Below are 15,354 nucleotides of genomic sequence, written 5' to 3'. Positions count from 1 at the left end.
TTGCAACTTCTACTGAAAATCGTTCAGTTGGCCAGTCTGACTGAAGTACAAACTACAATCGACAAACGTGAAAGCGCATGAACGATAATAGTTTATCGATTTACACTGAACGATTTTTTTTTAACGATTACGACGTTGTTATAGTTAAATCGTTCAAAAAATCATCGTGTGTGTACGCACCTTAAAAATATATCACTTACTAAGTGTAATAAGCTCACATACATCAAAGTAAACAGCGTCCGTCTCACACTCAACCCTCCGGATAGCACCCAGGGTGATGGATATCCACGTTATACAAAGTGGCAATCCCGTCCGACTCTCCTTGCAACAAACAGCTTGGAACTCAGGTCGTGACGACACCAGGTCCAACGTCAGACACCGAATCACGTCCAACTAGTTTCGTCAGCCAAGGACGTGCCCTTATATTATAGGGGAATCGAAAAAACGGAAATCTCCATAGAGAATTCCAGAGGGGGGGCATGGTGTTTAAGGGCAGGTAGAACGGACGCTCGGTGCTGCATGCGAAATTTCAGGGCAAAAATAAATAGATTATGATTTGGGAGTAATCTAAAGTTTCAACTGTCAGTTTTTTCTGACACTCTCAGTTAGGACCACTTTTTTGCTGTTCTCTATGGCATAAATTCAGGTTAAGGGGCGAACTTAGACTTTGGGTTTGTTTTATTAGGTAGCTATTGTTCCAGGGTAGGGCCTTTTGGGGTTCAGGTAATTGAGAAAGTAACAGTTTTTAAACTATTACTTCACAATTGCGCCATTATAGAGATAGGAAGATTCAATTCCTAGCACAGCCTCAGTAGGAGGCTCCAGCAGGTGTACTCACTGTGGCTTCACTTGGGTGCACCAAGATGGCTGTCTTCTGCGGGCGGTACTGGGGGCCAGGACCGGAGGGGAGGCAGAGGGCGTTAGCGGCGGCTGAGACCAGGGCGAGAAAGCAGGCGGTGGTGGCAGTTAGCGGCCTAGGCGGGGCGAGCGGCGGGCAGTAGGACCCGAGAGAGGTAGCCGGCATCAGCGGCAGATGCAGGCTCGTCAAGCCTGCATCTGTGTGTGCCTGTAGAACTACAGGTACCAGCAGTCCCATAATACCCTGCATGCTGGTACTTGTGGTTCTCCAAGTACCAGCAAGCGGGGGAGGCTTGCTGGGACGTGTAGTACCACAGCTAAAGACAATATTAACAATTCTAAGTTTTACACAACACATTTTCACCATATCAACCCGGCACCCACCGTCCCAGGGGTGCCGGGGATAGCCCTGGGCTATCAGCCGAGGCCTGGGGTGCCCTGGAGAGGGGGACGTCTTTATTCGGGGGGTTCCCCGGCCTGGGCTGACTAGAGGTCAGGGTTGATGCTACGGCTGGGGGGCTCGGTGAAAGGGCTCCCCTGGCTGTGGCATCAGCCCCCTGCTAGAAAAAGTCTGGTGCTGGTTCTGGCAAATACAGGGGAGCCCTACTCTTTTTGTTCCCTGTATTTCCATAACCATCTCAGAGAACAGTGCTGGTTGCGCTAAATACGGGGGATCCCTACGTTATTTGTCCCACGAATTTTGGCAACCAGGACTTTATCTGATTTGCCTGGTGCTGGTTGTGCTTAATACGGGGGGACCCCTACGTTGTTTGTCCTCCGTATTTTCACAACCAGTACCGACGATTTAAAGCTCGGGGCTGGCTGTGTCTGGGGAGGGCGCATTTCCCTTTTTTTTTTATTTTTATTTTACACAAATTCAAATTTTAACACAGATGCATAGATGGATCTTACTGATTTATCCATGCATCTGTGTCTTATTTTCTCAGAAGCATGCCCAGCACCAGTGAGCACCTCTGTAGCCCGCTGACACCACCTATGTGCCAGCCTTTCTCCAACTGCGCTAATGTACCATTTTGTTGCCCTTCTCCCCTGCAGGTGGCCCGGTTTGCTCCTCCAAACCCTGATTGTTAATAAATTTTAAAAAAGCAATGAAATTCCATAGACAAACTTAGGCCCTCATTCAGAGCCGTTCGCTATTTGCGTTCGTTCGTTCAAAAACAAGGGGTGGCTATGCAAATGATCCGTTCGCACATTGCAGTCTGTTCACACATCTAAGTCTGAACGAGCGAGCAAAACATACGCTCGTTTATTTGATAAAAACGCCCCCTGGCCGCTCGCACCATACGTCATGTCCGCTATTTATTAGATTAATCGAGTACATCGAACAGGATATGAACTGCTCGCTATTCTTGTGGTTGGTTTTTTCAACCGCTATTTTGCGAGCAGTTCTGGCTATAAAAGAACCCAGTGACGTGGTCAATGACGCTGCTGTTTTAAATATGCACACCCATAAAACTGAGTGGTTCGCGCATGCGTATTACGATCCGTACGCATGCGCAGTTGGGCAAACATCGCTCGGAGCGAACGAGCAGCCACTTGCGTCCGGCTCTGAATCAGGGCCTTAGTTTCATGTCTAATTAAGGCTTCTTAGACATGATCTGAAATTTCACAAAACATATTGAATTTCTGAAACTCAAAACTTCAAAAAGCAATGAAATTACGATCATTAAGGCTGACGCCATGTGCCGTGACACCATGTGGTTAACTGCAGATTCAGCACTCTCACAGAGTGAGATTGTTGTGGTGGAGCTGCTAATTCACAGAATTGTGTGCTCATTGGAATACACACATGCAGTCTATGCAACTGAGGTCTGTACAGTTATGGGACACACACATCCCACTCAGTGCCCACAATCTTCCCATTCAGTCACCACAATAATCCCACTGGGTTCCAACATCCTTCTCACTCAATACATCCATCTCATTCATTATACACATTCAGCTCCCTAATTTCTAAAATGATCATACTCTGTCTATGCATGTACACTATCTTCGCCTCCATGCTGCTATAACTATAAACCTTGGTACTAGATTATTGATATATCAGTCACTGGTTGAAAAGATATTGGTCTTAAGACACATATCCACTACACAATATCAATGGACGATTGAACGAGAACGACATTGTTATCGTTCATTAATCATGCAGTGAATATGCCGGCAATGACCAGCGATGCGCGCTTCCGCTGGTTGTTGTCGGCATCTGTCATCGCCTGAACAGAAGGCCCAACCTGACGATATTGTCAGTTCGTGCATGATAGGGGATGAGGGAGGGTGCCTACACTGAACGACATATCGTTCAGTGTGGGAGCACAATATCCACTGCACAGTATATTGAAAGATTGAATGATAAGGTCGTTATCGTTCAGTCATTCATTAGTCGTGTAGAGGATATGCACCTTTACACAGAAACTGAGTTCTATGCACTTTGTTGAAACCGTACAATAGGCACACATAGCACTTTAGTTTAAATATAGATTCAACCAAAGTTTACACAGGCGCTATGCATTTGTTATATAGTTTACATTTTATTGCTGCTTAAATTGTTGTACGGACCATATTCAGTTATCTATTGGGGTACATATATATTTTTTATTATTCATGTATCTATTTTTACCTATTTATTTACTGTTCAGATTGATATTGTGTCAAAGCACTGCAGGTGCTCATTATTATTAATTTTGGGGAGTGCATTACATTGAGTTTTTGTAGGTAAATACACACATTACTGGAGAATAAGGTTTATAAGAGTACTTAGACTGAAGATACATATTTATATATATATATATATATATATATATATATATATATATATATATGAGGAGACACATAGTGCATCGAGAAAGTATTCACAACACTTCACTTTTTCCACGTTTTGTTATGTTACAATGGAATAAATTCATTTTTGTCCTCAAAATTCTACACACAATACCCCATAATGACAACGTGTAAAAAGTTTTTTCTTGAGATTTTTGCGAATTTAATGTATATATATATATATATATATATATATATATATATATATATCTCTATAAAAAAAAAATACACACAAAAAAAAAAATCACATGCACATAACATTTCAACGCCTTTGCCATGAAGCTCAAAAATTGAGCTTAGGTGCATCCTGCTTCCACTGATCATCCTTGAGATGTTCCTACAGGCTTAATTGGAGTCCACCTGTGGTGAATTCAGTTGATCGGACATTATTTTGAAAGGCATACACCTGTCTACATAAGGTCCCTCACTTGACAGTGCATGTCAGAGCACAAACCAAGCATGAAGTCCAAGCAATTGTCTGTAGACCTCCGAGACAGGATTGCCTCAAGGCACAAATCTGGGAAAGGGTACAGAAAAATATCTGCTCCTTTGAAGGTTCAAATGAGCACAGTGGCCTCCATCATCCGTAAATGGAAGAGGTTCGGAACCACCAGGACTCTTCCTAGAGTTGGCCGGCCGTCTAAACTGAGCAATCGGGGGAGAAGGGCCCTAGTTAGGGAGGTGACCAAGAACCCGATGGTCACTCTGTCAGAGCTACAGCATTCCTCTGTGGAGATAGGAGAACCTTCCAGAAGGACAACCATCTCTGCAGCAATCCACCAATCAGGCCTGTATGGTAGAGTGGCCAGACAGAAGCCACTCCTTAGTAAAAAGCACATGGCAGCCCGCCTGGAGTTTGCCAAAATGATGCACCTGAAAGATTCTCAGACCATGAGAGACAATGATTTAACACTTTGGCGTGAATGCCAGGCGTTATGTTTGGAGGAAACCAGGCACCGCTCATCACCAGGTCAATACCATCCCTACAGTGAAGCATGCTGGTGGCAGCATCATGCTGTGGGGATGTTTTTCAGCAGCAGGAACTGGGAGACTAGTCAGGATAGAGTGAAAGTTAAAGCAGCAATGCAGAGACATCCTGGATGAAAACCTGCTCCAGAGCACGCTTGACCTCAGACTGGGGCGACAGTTCATCTTTCAGCAGGACAACGACCCTAAGCACACAGTCAAGATATCAAAGGAGTGGCTTCAGGACAACTCTGTGAATGTCCATGAGTGGCCCAGCCTTGAATCCAATTGAACATCTCTGGAGAGAACTGAAAATGGCTGTGGACCGACGCTTTCCATCCAACCTGATGGAGCTTGAGAGGTGCTGCAAAGAGGAATGGGCGAAACTGCCCAAAGATAGGTGTGCCAAGCTTGTGGCATCATATTCAAAAAGACTTGAGGCTGTAATTGATGCCAAAAGTACATAAAGTATTGAGCAAAGGCTGTGAATACTTATGTACATGTCATTTCTTAGGGTTTTTTTTATTTTTTTTATTAAATTTGCAAAAATCTCAAAAAAACTTATTACATGTTGTCATTATGGGGTATTGTGTGTAGAATTTTGAGGAGAAAAATGAATTTATTCCATTTTGGAATAAGGCTGTAACATAACGTGCTGTGAGTACTTTTCGGATAGACTGTACAGCTGGGATTGACACTGCTATTTAGTTACATTACTGCCTGGCATTTCAGATAAAAATACAGCCGTGATCAGCTTTAGTCAGTAATAGTGTGTGTGAGAGCGCCCCTGGCAGCCTCTGATGCACATTTCGCCTGAGCTTACTCATGGAGTCACCCGATGAGTGGATCTGATGGGTTTAAATATCCTTACCTTCCTATTCCGTTGTGGTCTGGCCAATTAGATCTTATGAGGGGGATTACGTACATGCGATGCTGTACGCAAAACCTTGCGAGCAAAACTCGCATCTTTTAGCCACAAATGTGTGGAACTGATAATTTGGTAAATGTGTGTACTGAGGACCAGGTGGCCGCCCTGCACAATTGAGGCACCCTGCCAAGCTGCCCAAGAAGCACTCACGGCCCGAGTCGAATGTGCGCAAATGGGATTAGGCACTGACTCGCCCAAGGCTATATAGGCCTGCTTGATAGTGGAAGTATTCCAACGAGCAATAGACTGCTTAGCGGCTGGCCAGCCTCTTTTATGGACATCATAAAGTACTAACAGGCTGTCTGTCTTACACAAGGTAGAAGTCCTATCCACATATATTCTGAGTGCTCGTACCACATCCAGAAAACGGACAGGACTTTCTGGATCAGGTGGATGCAATACTGGAACCACAATCTCCTGATTTAGGTGAAATATTGAAATCACCTTAGAAATAAAAGGATGGCCGAGTGCGGAGAACCGCTCAATCCTTATGAAAAATCAAATGGGGAAAGCTAGCTGACAAAGCCGCCAACTCCGAAACTCTGCGAGCTGAGGCGATTGCCAAAAGAAAAGCTACTTTCCAAGCTAACCATCTTAATTCCACCTTCTCAAGTGGCTCAAAAGGAGCCCGCTGAAAAGCAGCCAAAACTAAATTAAGGTTACAAGGGGGGACTGGTGACACAAAGTGGCTGGACATGCAATACTGCTTGCATAAAAGTTCTGACGTCTGGTATGGACTTCAGACGTCTTTGAAAAAACAGACAAGGCTGACACCTGACCGCCTCAGGGAAGATAGGCAAAGGCCTTTGGACAATCCATCTCGTAAAAAAGTAAACGCGGCCAGCGAAACTGGGAAGCAGAAACCTTCCCAGTTTCACACCACCGGATGTAAGCTTTCCACACTCTATAATACATAATAGAAGTGGATGACTTACGAGCCTGTAACAGTCTGGGTAACGGCTGAAGAAATCCCCTTGGTTCTCAAAAGACTGGTCTCAAGTGCCATGCCGTTAAAGCCAATTGAAGTAAATTGGGATGGAGGAATGGAACTTGTGACAGTAGATCATCTCTTAGTGGAAGTCTCCACGGTTGGTTGGCCATCATAGACAGAAGATCCGAGTACCACGACCTCTGTGGCCAGTGTGGCACTATAGAAGGATATGAGCTTTTTCTCACTTGATCCTCTTGATTACATGCGGGAGCATGGGAATTGGCGGAAAAAGATACAAGTGGAAGGACCACTTGGCTGTTAGGGCATCCACCAGAGTTGCTTGTGGGTCTCTGGACCGCGCCCCCTAACTCGGAAGCCACGAGATCTGTCTCCAGCAGGCCCCATTCCTCCACAATCATGTTGAATATGTCCTGATGTAGGGACCATTCCCCTGGGTGAACCCTGTGCCGACTGAGAAAGTCGGCTTCCCAGTTGTTCACCCCTGTGATAAAAATGGCCGATGTGGCTGGAACAAATCTCTCTGCCAACATCATAATCTGGGTGGCCTCTGCCATAGCCAAAGGACTCCTGGTTCCTCCCTGTCTGTTGATATATGCCACCGCCATGGCATTGTCCGACTATCTGTAAGGGTCCATCTCTGAGAAGATCCTGTGCCTGAACCAGAACACTAAACACTGCTCGCAGGTCTAGCACATTGATTGACAACATCTTCTCTTCCAGAGACCAAACTCCCTGGAACTGAGACCCTAGAACTACTACAGCCCACCCCTGGAGACTGGCGTCTGTAGTTACTAGCGTCCATTCCCAGGGAGAAAATTGGCAACCTTTGCACAGGTTGCGAGTGCAGAGCCCTATACTTTGTGCCTGCTCCTACTGGCACTAAAAAAATAACTGGAGAGCTAGAGAAAGGGGAGGGTATATAAGGGAGGGGGAGTTGGTCAGTCAATTATTTTTAGTTTTCTCTCCTCGGCCCCTCCTTCAGATCCCAGCGGCAGTGCTTCCCAGATTGGGCGAAAGAGGAAGTATGTTTACCCTTAAAAATTTTAATGACAGTGTTACATGCCACATATGGATAGATTAGAATATAAAATATGAAATTTTATGAAAATTTGTAACCAACCTGTGCCAAAAACCTGTACACAAAGACAGCCTTGATCTGCCCAAATCGATATACCCTGAAGATACTTTGTATATCATATGATGGATTCCATGAAGCATCAAAGATGATCACGCGATTAGCAGCCACAAGATTTATTCCAAGGGATCCTGCTCTTGTAGAAATCAGGAACAGACGCCCCCTGGCAAGATGAAAGACAGGGAATATAACAGCATAAAGTTTAGACAAAACATTCACATTAGATGGGACAAAGTATTTGTATCTTCAATGTAAAACATCTTACCTGACATTGGTCATATCATTGAACTCTTCAGCCCATTTCTTCCGTGCCTGAGCAGTAGTTGCGCCATCTAATCGGTAGTAGTCAATATTCCTATACCATTTCCCTTCACCTGGGATGTAAAACAGGTTTCACAGAATTACAATTAGTGTCTCTAGTTCTGAAAGGATTACTGTGCTAAAATATAAATGCCTCCACATGTACATATATGTCCCCTATTACCAATAGATGCCAACTATAGCAATACTAAAAGCAAAGCCAATTTCAAAACATTTGAACAACTAAGAAACAAAGCAACACAACAGGTATTAATTCATACTAATATACCAGTAGTTTTTCTTTAATACACAAAATATTTTTTGCCTATACTATAAAACCACCAGTACAGTGTATGCATACGTGGCAAGAAATGAGGGAATGTTCCTTGTAGTGTAAAATAAGCTTCTAGAGGCTTTCATAAGTCTATATTCCAATAAGGAACATCAAATGAGTAATTAACTGTACCTGTACACTAAAGCACCAAAAGTCATGGGGTAGGTGCCTAGTATCGTGTAGGACCCCCTTTAGCCTGGCAAAGTGCAGCAACTCACAAATGGATGGAAGACCTCTGGAGAGATGTTGACCCATGCCGTCTGGATAGCTTTCCACAGCTCCCTGATACTTGTAGGTACAGGATCTTGGGTGCGAATGGAGCTCTCCACCACGACATATAAATGCTCAATTGGGTATATGTCGGGCAAACGTGGTAGCCACATCATTTGTCAGAAACCAACAGAATGCTCCTCAAACCAATTCTGGACAACTTGGGACCGATGACACAGTGCACTATCCTGCTGGAATATTCCACCGTTGTGGGGGTATATGAACTCCATGGGCTGCAAATGGTCATCAAGCAGTTAAACGTAGCTAGTACCGGTCAATGATGCGTTTAAATGGACCAGCGGACCCAACCCACTCCACACCATTACAGAACCACCACCAGTCTGCAAGGTGTCTTGTTTACAACAGGGACAATGGCCTCATCGCCACACCAGAACCCTGCCATCAGCCCGAATCAACTGGAACCGTGACTCATTGGACTACGACACATGTTGCCAGTCCTCCAGGGTCCAAATAGCAATGTCACGAGTCCAGGTAAGGCACTGTGTCCAGGGTTGTAGTGTTAGCAGGGGGACTCTGGTCGGTCTTCTGCTCCCATATGCTATGGTAGCTAAAGAACGCTGCACTGACCTGCTGGATATGTGTCTGGTACCTCCTGCATTGAATGTGGATGTGATTTAATCCAGTGTCACTTGTCTATTACAATAGACAATTCTGTCCAGATGTCGCTGGGCACAATCATTAAGAACGCATGGCCGGCCACAGCGCTATCTACGGTGGGTGGTAATGCTTTCCATGAGGTACTCCTGGTACACGTGACACCGTAGTTCGAGTAATGTTGAATGTCCGCACAACTTCGGAAATGGAATGTCCCACCCGTTGGGCACCCACTATCAAGCCTTGTGCGAATTCCGATAATTCATGTCGCCTTGCCGGTGTTCAAACTGACGCACGAATGTCAGATTACAATTGATGCAGGCCTGGACATTTCCAAGATGTCACAGTACAGTGACACCACCTACCATTACCTTTACATACTGCTAACCCATGACTTTAGGCACTTCAGTGTATATATTAACACAAGTAAAATTATTTTTCTTAATAAAGTACAAAGTCCACTGAGATAATGACCCCATAGTATAAAGCACAGGGTAAAATATCATAAAACACAGTATAGAGTGGGTAGGACAGCAAAGCCTGTAACTTGTAAGCTTCACAGTACTTTGAAATAGCTCAACAATAATGGGTACGGTCAGGAAGAAAACGTACAATTTGTATGATTTCCATAAGTTTGCCCATATTATAATGAATGAGAGCACTGCACTGTTAAACAGAGGACATCACAGAACATACACAAGCTTCACAGAACAACAAGCAGGGGACATGACATGATCCTTTGTCAAAACACATGCATGAACTTCGCAATTAAATCTGGGTATTAAGTTAAATGGACTGAATAGCAGAAGATATGCTTCCAATTAGAAAGATACTATTTCCTCGACACAATTTGCAAACTGTAGTAAACGCAATTGCCTTCAAGGTCTAATTATTTTTTGCACTCAAATGTAGAACATCTGCTTGTGCTTAATTAGACTAATAATTATAGGCTCTTAACCAGATGTTGGCTAATCCATATGAATATACAGCACAAGAAAAAAACAAAAAAAACCCAAACTAATAAGAAGAATAAATACAGCCACAGTATTTACGTCACAGTTTTATTATTTAATCGGGAAGTAATCTATTATTACATGTTATTTTTTCAGGAAGACTACAGATAATTACCATCGGGCGGGATGCACATTACTTCAAGTCATGCTAGAAGCTTAGACACTGTAAACCGCATCTCCTGGCATAAGTGAAACTCTGTAAAAATGCGACTAGCCACGAGGCACTAGTTAGAGTAGATATCTGCTCGCACCTCAGGAGAGTGCGAGCAGAAATCCGCTAGTCTTAGCTTACCGTGCAGGCAATTAACCCAGGAGCTACATCCCCTCGAAAAGAACTGAATTCCCTTCATTGTTTTCCAAGAGCGAGCTAGAAGCAGGCTATTATTAATATTAACCTTTGTTTTATCTATAAAGGGGTGCTTTATACAATAGTTAAACATTCACAATTATAGCCTACCAGTATATTTTTAGGGCTGCTGGGGGAAATAAAAGATGAACACAGGGAAACTTACTAAACCAGTGTTGGCTAACCTTGACACTCCAGCTGTTATGGAACTACATAACCCAGCATGCACTGCTACAGTTTTGCTATTAGGGCACGCTAAAACTGTGGCAAGGCATGCTGGCATATATAGTTCCACAACAGCTGGAGTGTCAAGGTTAGCCAACACTGTACTAAACTTTACAGACAATGCGATGGTGTGAATAGAACCAGGGGCGTTTCTAGAGAGAAGGGGGCCCGTGTGCAGTCTCCGACACGGGCCGCCTCCTCTCTGTCCGGCGGCTGGCAGCGCCGGAGTTATAGACTCTCTGGGCACCAGAGTGCACCCAGAGTCTATAGAGTATGTGCAGGTCACCGGGAAAATGGCAGCAGCGGGCATTTTCCCTATACTGCGCATGCGCAAACGACAGGAAAATGGCCGCGTTGGACATTTTCCAGTAGTTTTTACAGTGCCGGACCACCGCGCCTACATGGGACTCCGGAGAGGTAAGTAAAACTATGGGTGCAGGGTGTACGGTGCAGGGCCCCCCTTGACCCAGGGGCCCGTGTGCCCCGCACCCATTACAGATACGCCCTGAATAGAACACATGGCTCCAGCACTGAGAAAACAGGAGATATGGTAAGAACTTACCTTTGTTATCTCTGTTTCTACGAAGTCCATAGGGTCCACAGGGTTGACCTTGGGGTTATAGCTGGAACAGGATCCATGGGCACCACACAGTTAAGCTTTTAGCTCCCAGGATGCACTTGGGTCCTCCTCTATACCCCGCCCCCGAACCACAGGCACCTCAGTTGGTAAGCAGCCTAGGCCGGAGGAGAATATGGAACAGAGAGAAGGAAGACTGGAACACACAAGAAACCATACTCACAGCAATAGGAGACGGAAAACCGGTGACCAGCCACACAGCCCATTTGAAGCCAGGTGCGTCAGGGCGGGCGCCCTGTGGACCCTATGGACTTCGTAGAAACAGAGATAACAAAGGTAAGTTCTTACCATATCTCCTGTTTTCTACTTCAGGGTCCATAGGGGGTCCACAGGGTTGACCTTGGGGATGTCCCAAAGCAGTTCAACTAAGGGCGGGGACGCTCCTGTGCTGAAAGGAGCACCCGGCGCCCAAAGGAAGCATCCTGAGAGGCGAAGGTGTCAAACGCATAGAACCTCAAAAACGTTTGAATAGAAGACCAAGTGGCCGCCTTACACAGCTGAACAGCAGAAGCGCCACTTCTAGCAGCCCAAGAGGGACCCACAGAACGAGTGGAATGAGCCTTAACAGAGGCTGGCACAGGTAAACCCTCTTGTGCATAAGCCTCACAAATAACGGAACGAAGCCAACGGGCTAACGTTTGTTTGTTGGCAGGCCAACCCCTCTTGTGAAAACCAAAGAGGATAAACAAGGAATCAGACTTCCTAACCGAAGCCGTCCGGTCTACATAAATTCTAAGCGCCCGGACCACATCTAAGGAAGTCTCACCAGCTGAAAGATCAGGGGACTGAAAAGCTGGCACAACAAGTTCCTGATTAATGTGGAACTTCGAGACCACTTTGGGCAACAACTCAGGACGAGTGCGGAGCACCGCTCTGTCCTGGTGAAAAATCAGGAAAGGAGGACGACAGGAAAGCGCCCCCAATTCAGACACCCTCCTGGCCGAAGCAATTGCCAGGAGAAAAACCGTCTTAAATGTCAGCCACTTGAGCTCCACCGCCTCAAGAGGCTCAAACGGAGGACCCTGCAAGACCCGTAGCACCACCGCCAAGTCCCAAGGAGCCACAGGAGGCACAAAGGGAGGCTGGATCCTGAGAACACCCTGGAAAAAGGTGTGAACGTCTGGTAGTATTGCAATCCGCCGTTGAAACCACACGGACAAGGCGGACACATGAACCTTCAGAGATGCAAGGCGTAAGCCGAGATCCAATCCTGACTGAAGAAATTCCAAGATCCTGGAAACTCTGAACACCTGAGGATCATAATGTCTGGACTCACACCACTGAAAGTAAGTGTGCCACACTCTGTGATAAATCCGTGCTGAAGCAGGCTTGCGTGCCCTGAGCATGGTACCAATAACCGAACTGGAGAAGCCCCGAGACCTCAAGACGGCTGTCTCAAGAGCCACGCCGTCAAAGACAGCCGACCCAGATCCGGGTAAAGGCAGGGCCCCTGAGACAACAGGTCCCGACGCTGAGGAAGAAGGTACGGAGCATCGATGGAGAGGCTCCTCAGATCGGAGTACCAAGGACGTCTGGGCCACGCCGGAGCTACCAGCACGAGCATGCCGCCGTCCTGCTTGAATTTCCGCAGAACCCGAGGAAGCAGGGATAGCGGAGGAAACAGATACGCCAGGTGAAACGTCCATTTCACCGACAGCGCGTCCACCAGACTTGCGCCTGCGTCTCTTGTCCTTGACCCGTAAACGGGCAACTTGTGATTGTGACGGGAGGCCATCAAGTCCAGCTCCGGCAGTCCCCACCTGTCCACGAGTAGCTGAAACACCTCTGGGTGAAGCGACCATTCCCCGGGATGCACGTCGTGACGGCTGAGGAAGTCCGCCTCCCAATTGAGGACTCCGGGGATGAAGACCGCCGAGATCGCCGGAATGTGACCCTCCGCCCAAGTCAGGATACGAGACACCTCCGACATCGCTGCCTGACTGCGAGTTCCGCCTTGGTGGTTGATATACGCCACCGTGGTGGCGTTGTCGGACTGCACCTGTACCGCCCTTCCGTGAAGAGCGGGGCCGGACGACTGCAAGGCCCTGTATACTGCCCGCAGTTCCAGGATGTTGATGGGGAGAAGTGCTTCTTCCGCTGACCAACGACCCTGAAGCGACAAAGAGCCGGTCACTGCCCCCCAACCCCGGAGACTGGCATCTGTCGTGAGCAGGACCCAGTCCGGGATCCAAAATGGGCGCCCCTCGACCAGATGAGCTGTCTGAAGCCACCAAGCCAAAGATTGCCGAACGTCCGGAGACAACACCAGCACCTGAGAGCGGATCCGGTGAGGTAACCCGTTCCATTCTGATAAAATCAGCCCCTGCAGGGGCCGGGAATGGAACTGGGCAAATTCCACCATGTCGAATGTCGACACCATGGACCCCAGAACTCTCATAGCCGAATGGACCGACAGACGGCAACGGCTCAGGCAACTGCGTATCCGCAGCTGTAGGGAGGCGACCTTCTCCGGAGTCAGGAAGATCCTTTGCTGACGCGAATCCAGCAGGGCTCCCAAATGAACCATCCGCTGTGATGGAATCAGGGAGGACTTTTTCCAATTTATCAACCACCCGTGTGCTTGCAGGCAAGCGATCGTCAGGTGGAGATGTTGAAGCAGTACCTCCGGGGAGCTCGCCAGCAACAGGAGGTCGTCCAGATACGGCAGCAGCCGTACATTCTGGTTCCGAAGATGTGCGGCCATAACCGCCATAATCTTCGTGAACACCCTTGGTGCCGTGGAGAGACCAAAGGTTAGCGCCCGGAACTGATAGTGGTGTTGAAGGATAGCGAACCTCAGATACCGCTGGTGTGAAAATGCTATCGGAACATGGAGGTAGGCGTCCTGGATGTCCAGGGACACCATGTAATCCCCCGGTTCCATCGCCAGAATGATGGAACGTAACGTTTCCATCCTGAACTTGGGAACTCTGAGGAATTTGTTCAGAGACTTCAAGTTGAGGATAGGGCGATGAGAACCATTGGGTTTCTGCACCAGAAACAGAGACGAATAATACCCCGTCCCTCGTTGTGATAGAGGAACGGGAACAATGACCCCTACTTTCAGCAAGGACTCTATAGCCTCCTGAACCTGTAACGCCTTGGTCTTGTCCTGAGAAGGTCTTGTGCAGAAAAACTGGTGGGGTGGTCTGTGCCGAAAAGACAGGGCGTACCCCTGGGAGACCACTTCTCGAACCCAGGCATCCGTGGTGGTATTGTGCCAGCACTGGGCAAATAGAAGAAGTCGGCCTCCCACTCTGAGGTCCCCCAGAGGGAGGCCCGTCCCATCAGGCCGCAGGTTTATCTTCCTGCTTGGAAGAAGGGCGCCGAGCACTCCAGGCTTGCTTCTTGGGTTTAGAGGCAGTCTTACTCGCAGACTGTCTCGGGAAGGACTGACCTTTCGCCTTACCCTGAACCCGAAAGGAACGAAAAGCCGAACTCCGAACCTTAGCAGGCAGTGCCGCCGAAGGGAGGAAGGCCGACTTGGATTTAGCCAGGGTGTCCACTATTTTGTCCAAGTCCGGACCAAATAGTAATTCCCCATTGAAAGGTAAGGCCTCCAGACCCTTCTTTGAATCAGAGTCCGCTCTCCAGGACCGCAACCACAAGGATCGGCGGCCAGACACCGCTGCAGCCGATACCCGCGAGGTCAGCAGACTAGCATCTAAAGAAGCTTCACCAATGTAAGAAGCAGCGCCCCTCATTTGTCCCAACAACGCCCGCTGGACATCCGGAGCGTCGTCTGGGAAGGTATCTTCCAATGCATTGGCCCACCCCTCAATGGCCTTGGCCACCCAGGAGATGGCCATGGACGGTCGGGCCACCGCCCCGGAGAGGGAGTAAATAGACTTTAAGCAAGTCTCAACTTTCCTGTCCGTGGGATCCTTCAGCGAGGATATCGACGGTAATGGTAAGGTGGCGCCCCGAGTTAAACGGG

The 15,354-nt window shown here is 47.3% G+C and overlaps 1 protein-coding gene across 5 annotated transcripts in view; it reads right to left on the bottom strand.

Annotated features, from left to right (window-relative positions):
- The window catches only part of ATRX (ATRX chromatin remodeler), a 290,301-nt gene that overhangs the window by 24,901 nt on the left and 250,046 nt on the right, over nucleotides 1–15,354 (bottom strand). For all 5 annotated transcript variants that reach the window (XM_088445557.1, XM_088445556.1, XM_088445558.1 and 2 more), the window contains 2 exons: nucleotides 7,943–8,051; nucleotides 7,663–7,840 (listed from right to left, as the gene is read on the bottom strand). In XM_088445557.1, coding sequence (XP_088301683.1) covers nucleotides 7,663–7,840; nucleotides 7,943–8,051 — 287 coding nt within the window. The remainder of the gene's footprint in view (nucleotides 1–7,662; nucleotides 7,841–7,942; nucleotides 8,052–15,354) is intronic.

Source organism: Taudactylus pleione, unplaced genomic scaffold, assembly GCF_031769625.1.
Source record: "Taudactylus pleione unplaced genomic scaffold, aTauple2 ptg000381l, whole genome shotgun sequence".
NCBI lineage: Eukaryota > Metazoa > Chordata > Amphibia > Anura > Myobatrachidae > Taudactylus > Taudactylus pleione.
The sequence above is the reverse complement of the archived record's forward strand: the minus strand, read 5'-3'. Positions and strand labels throughout refer to the sequence as shown.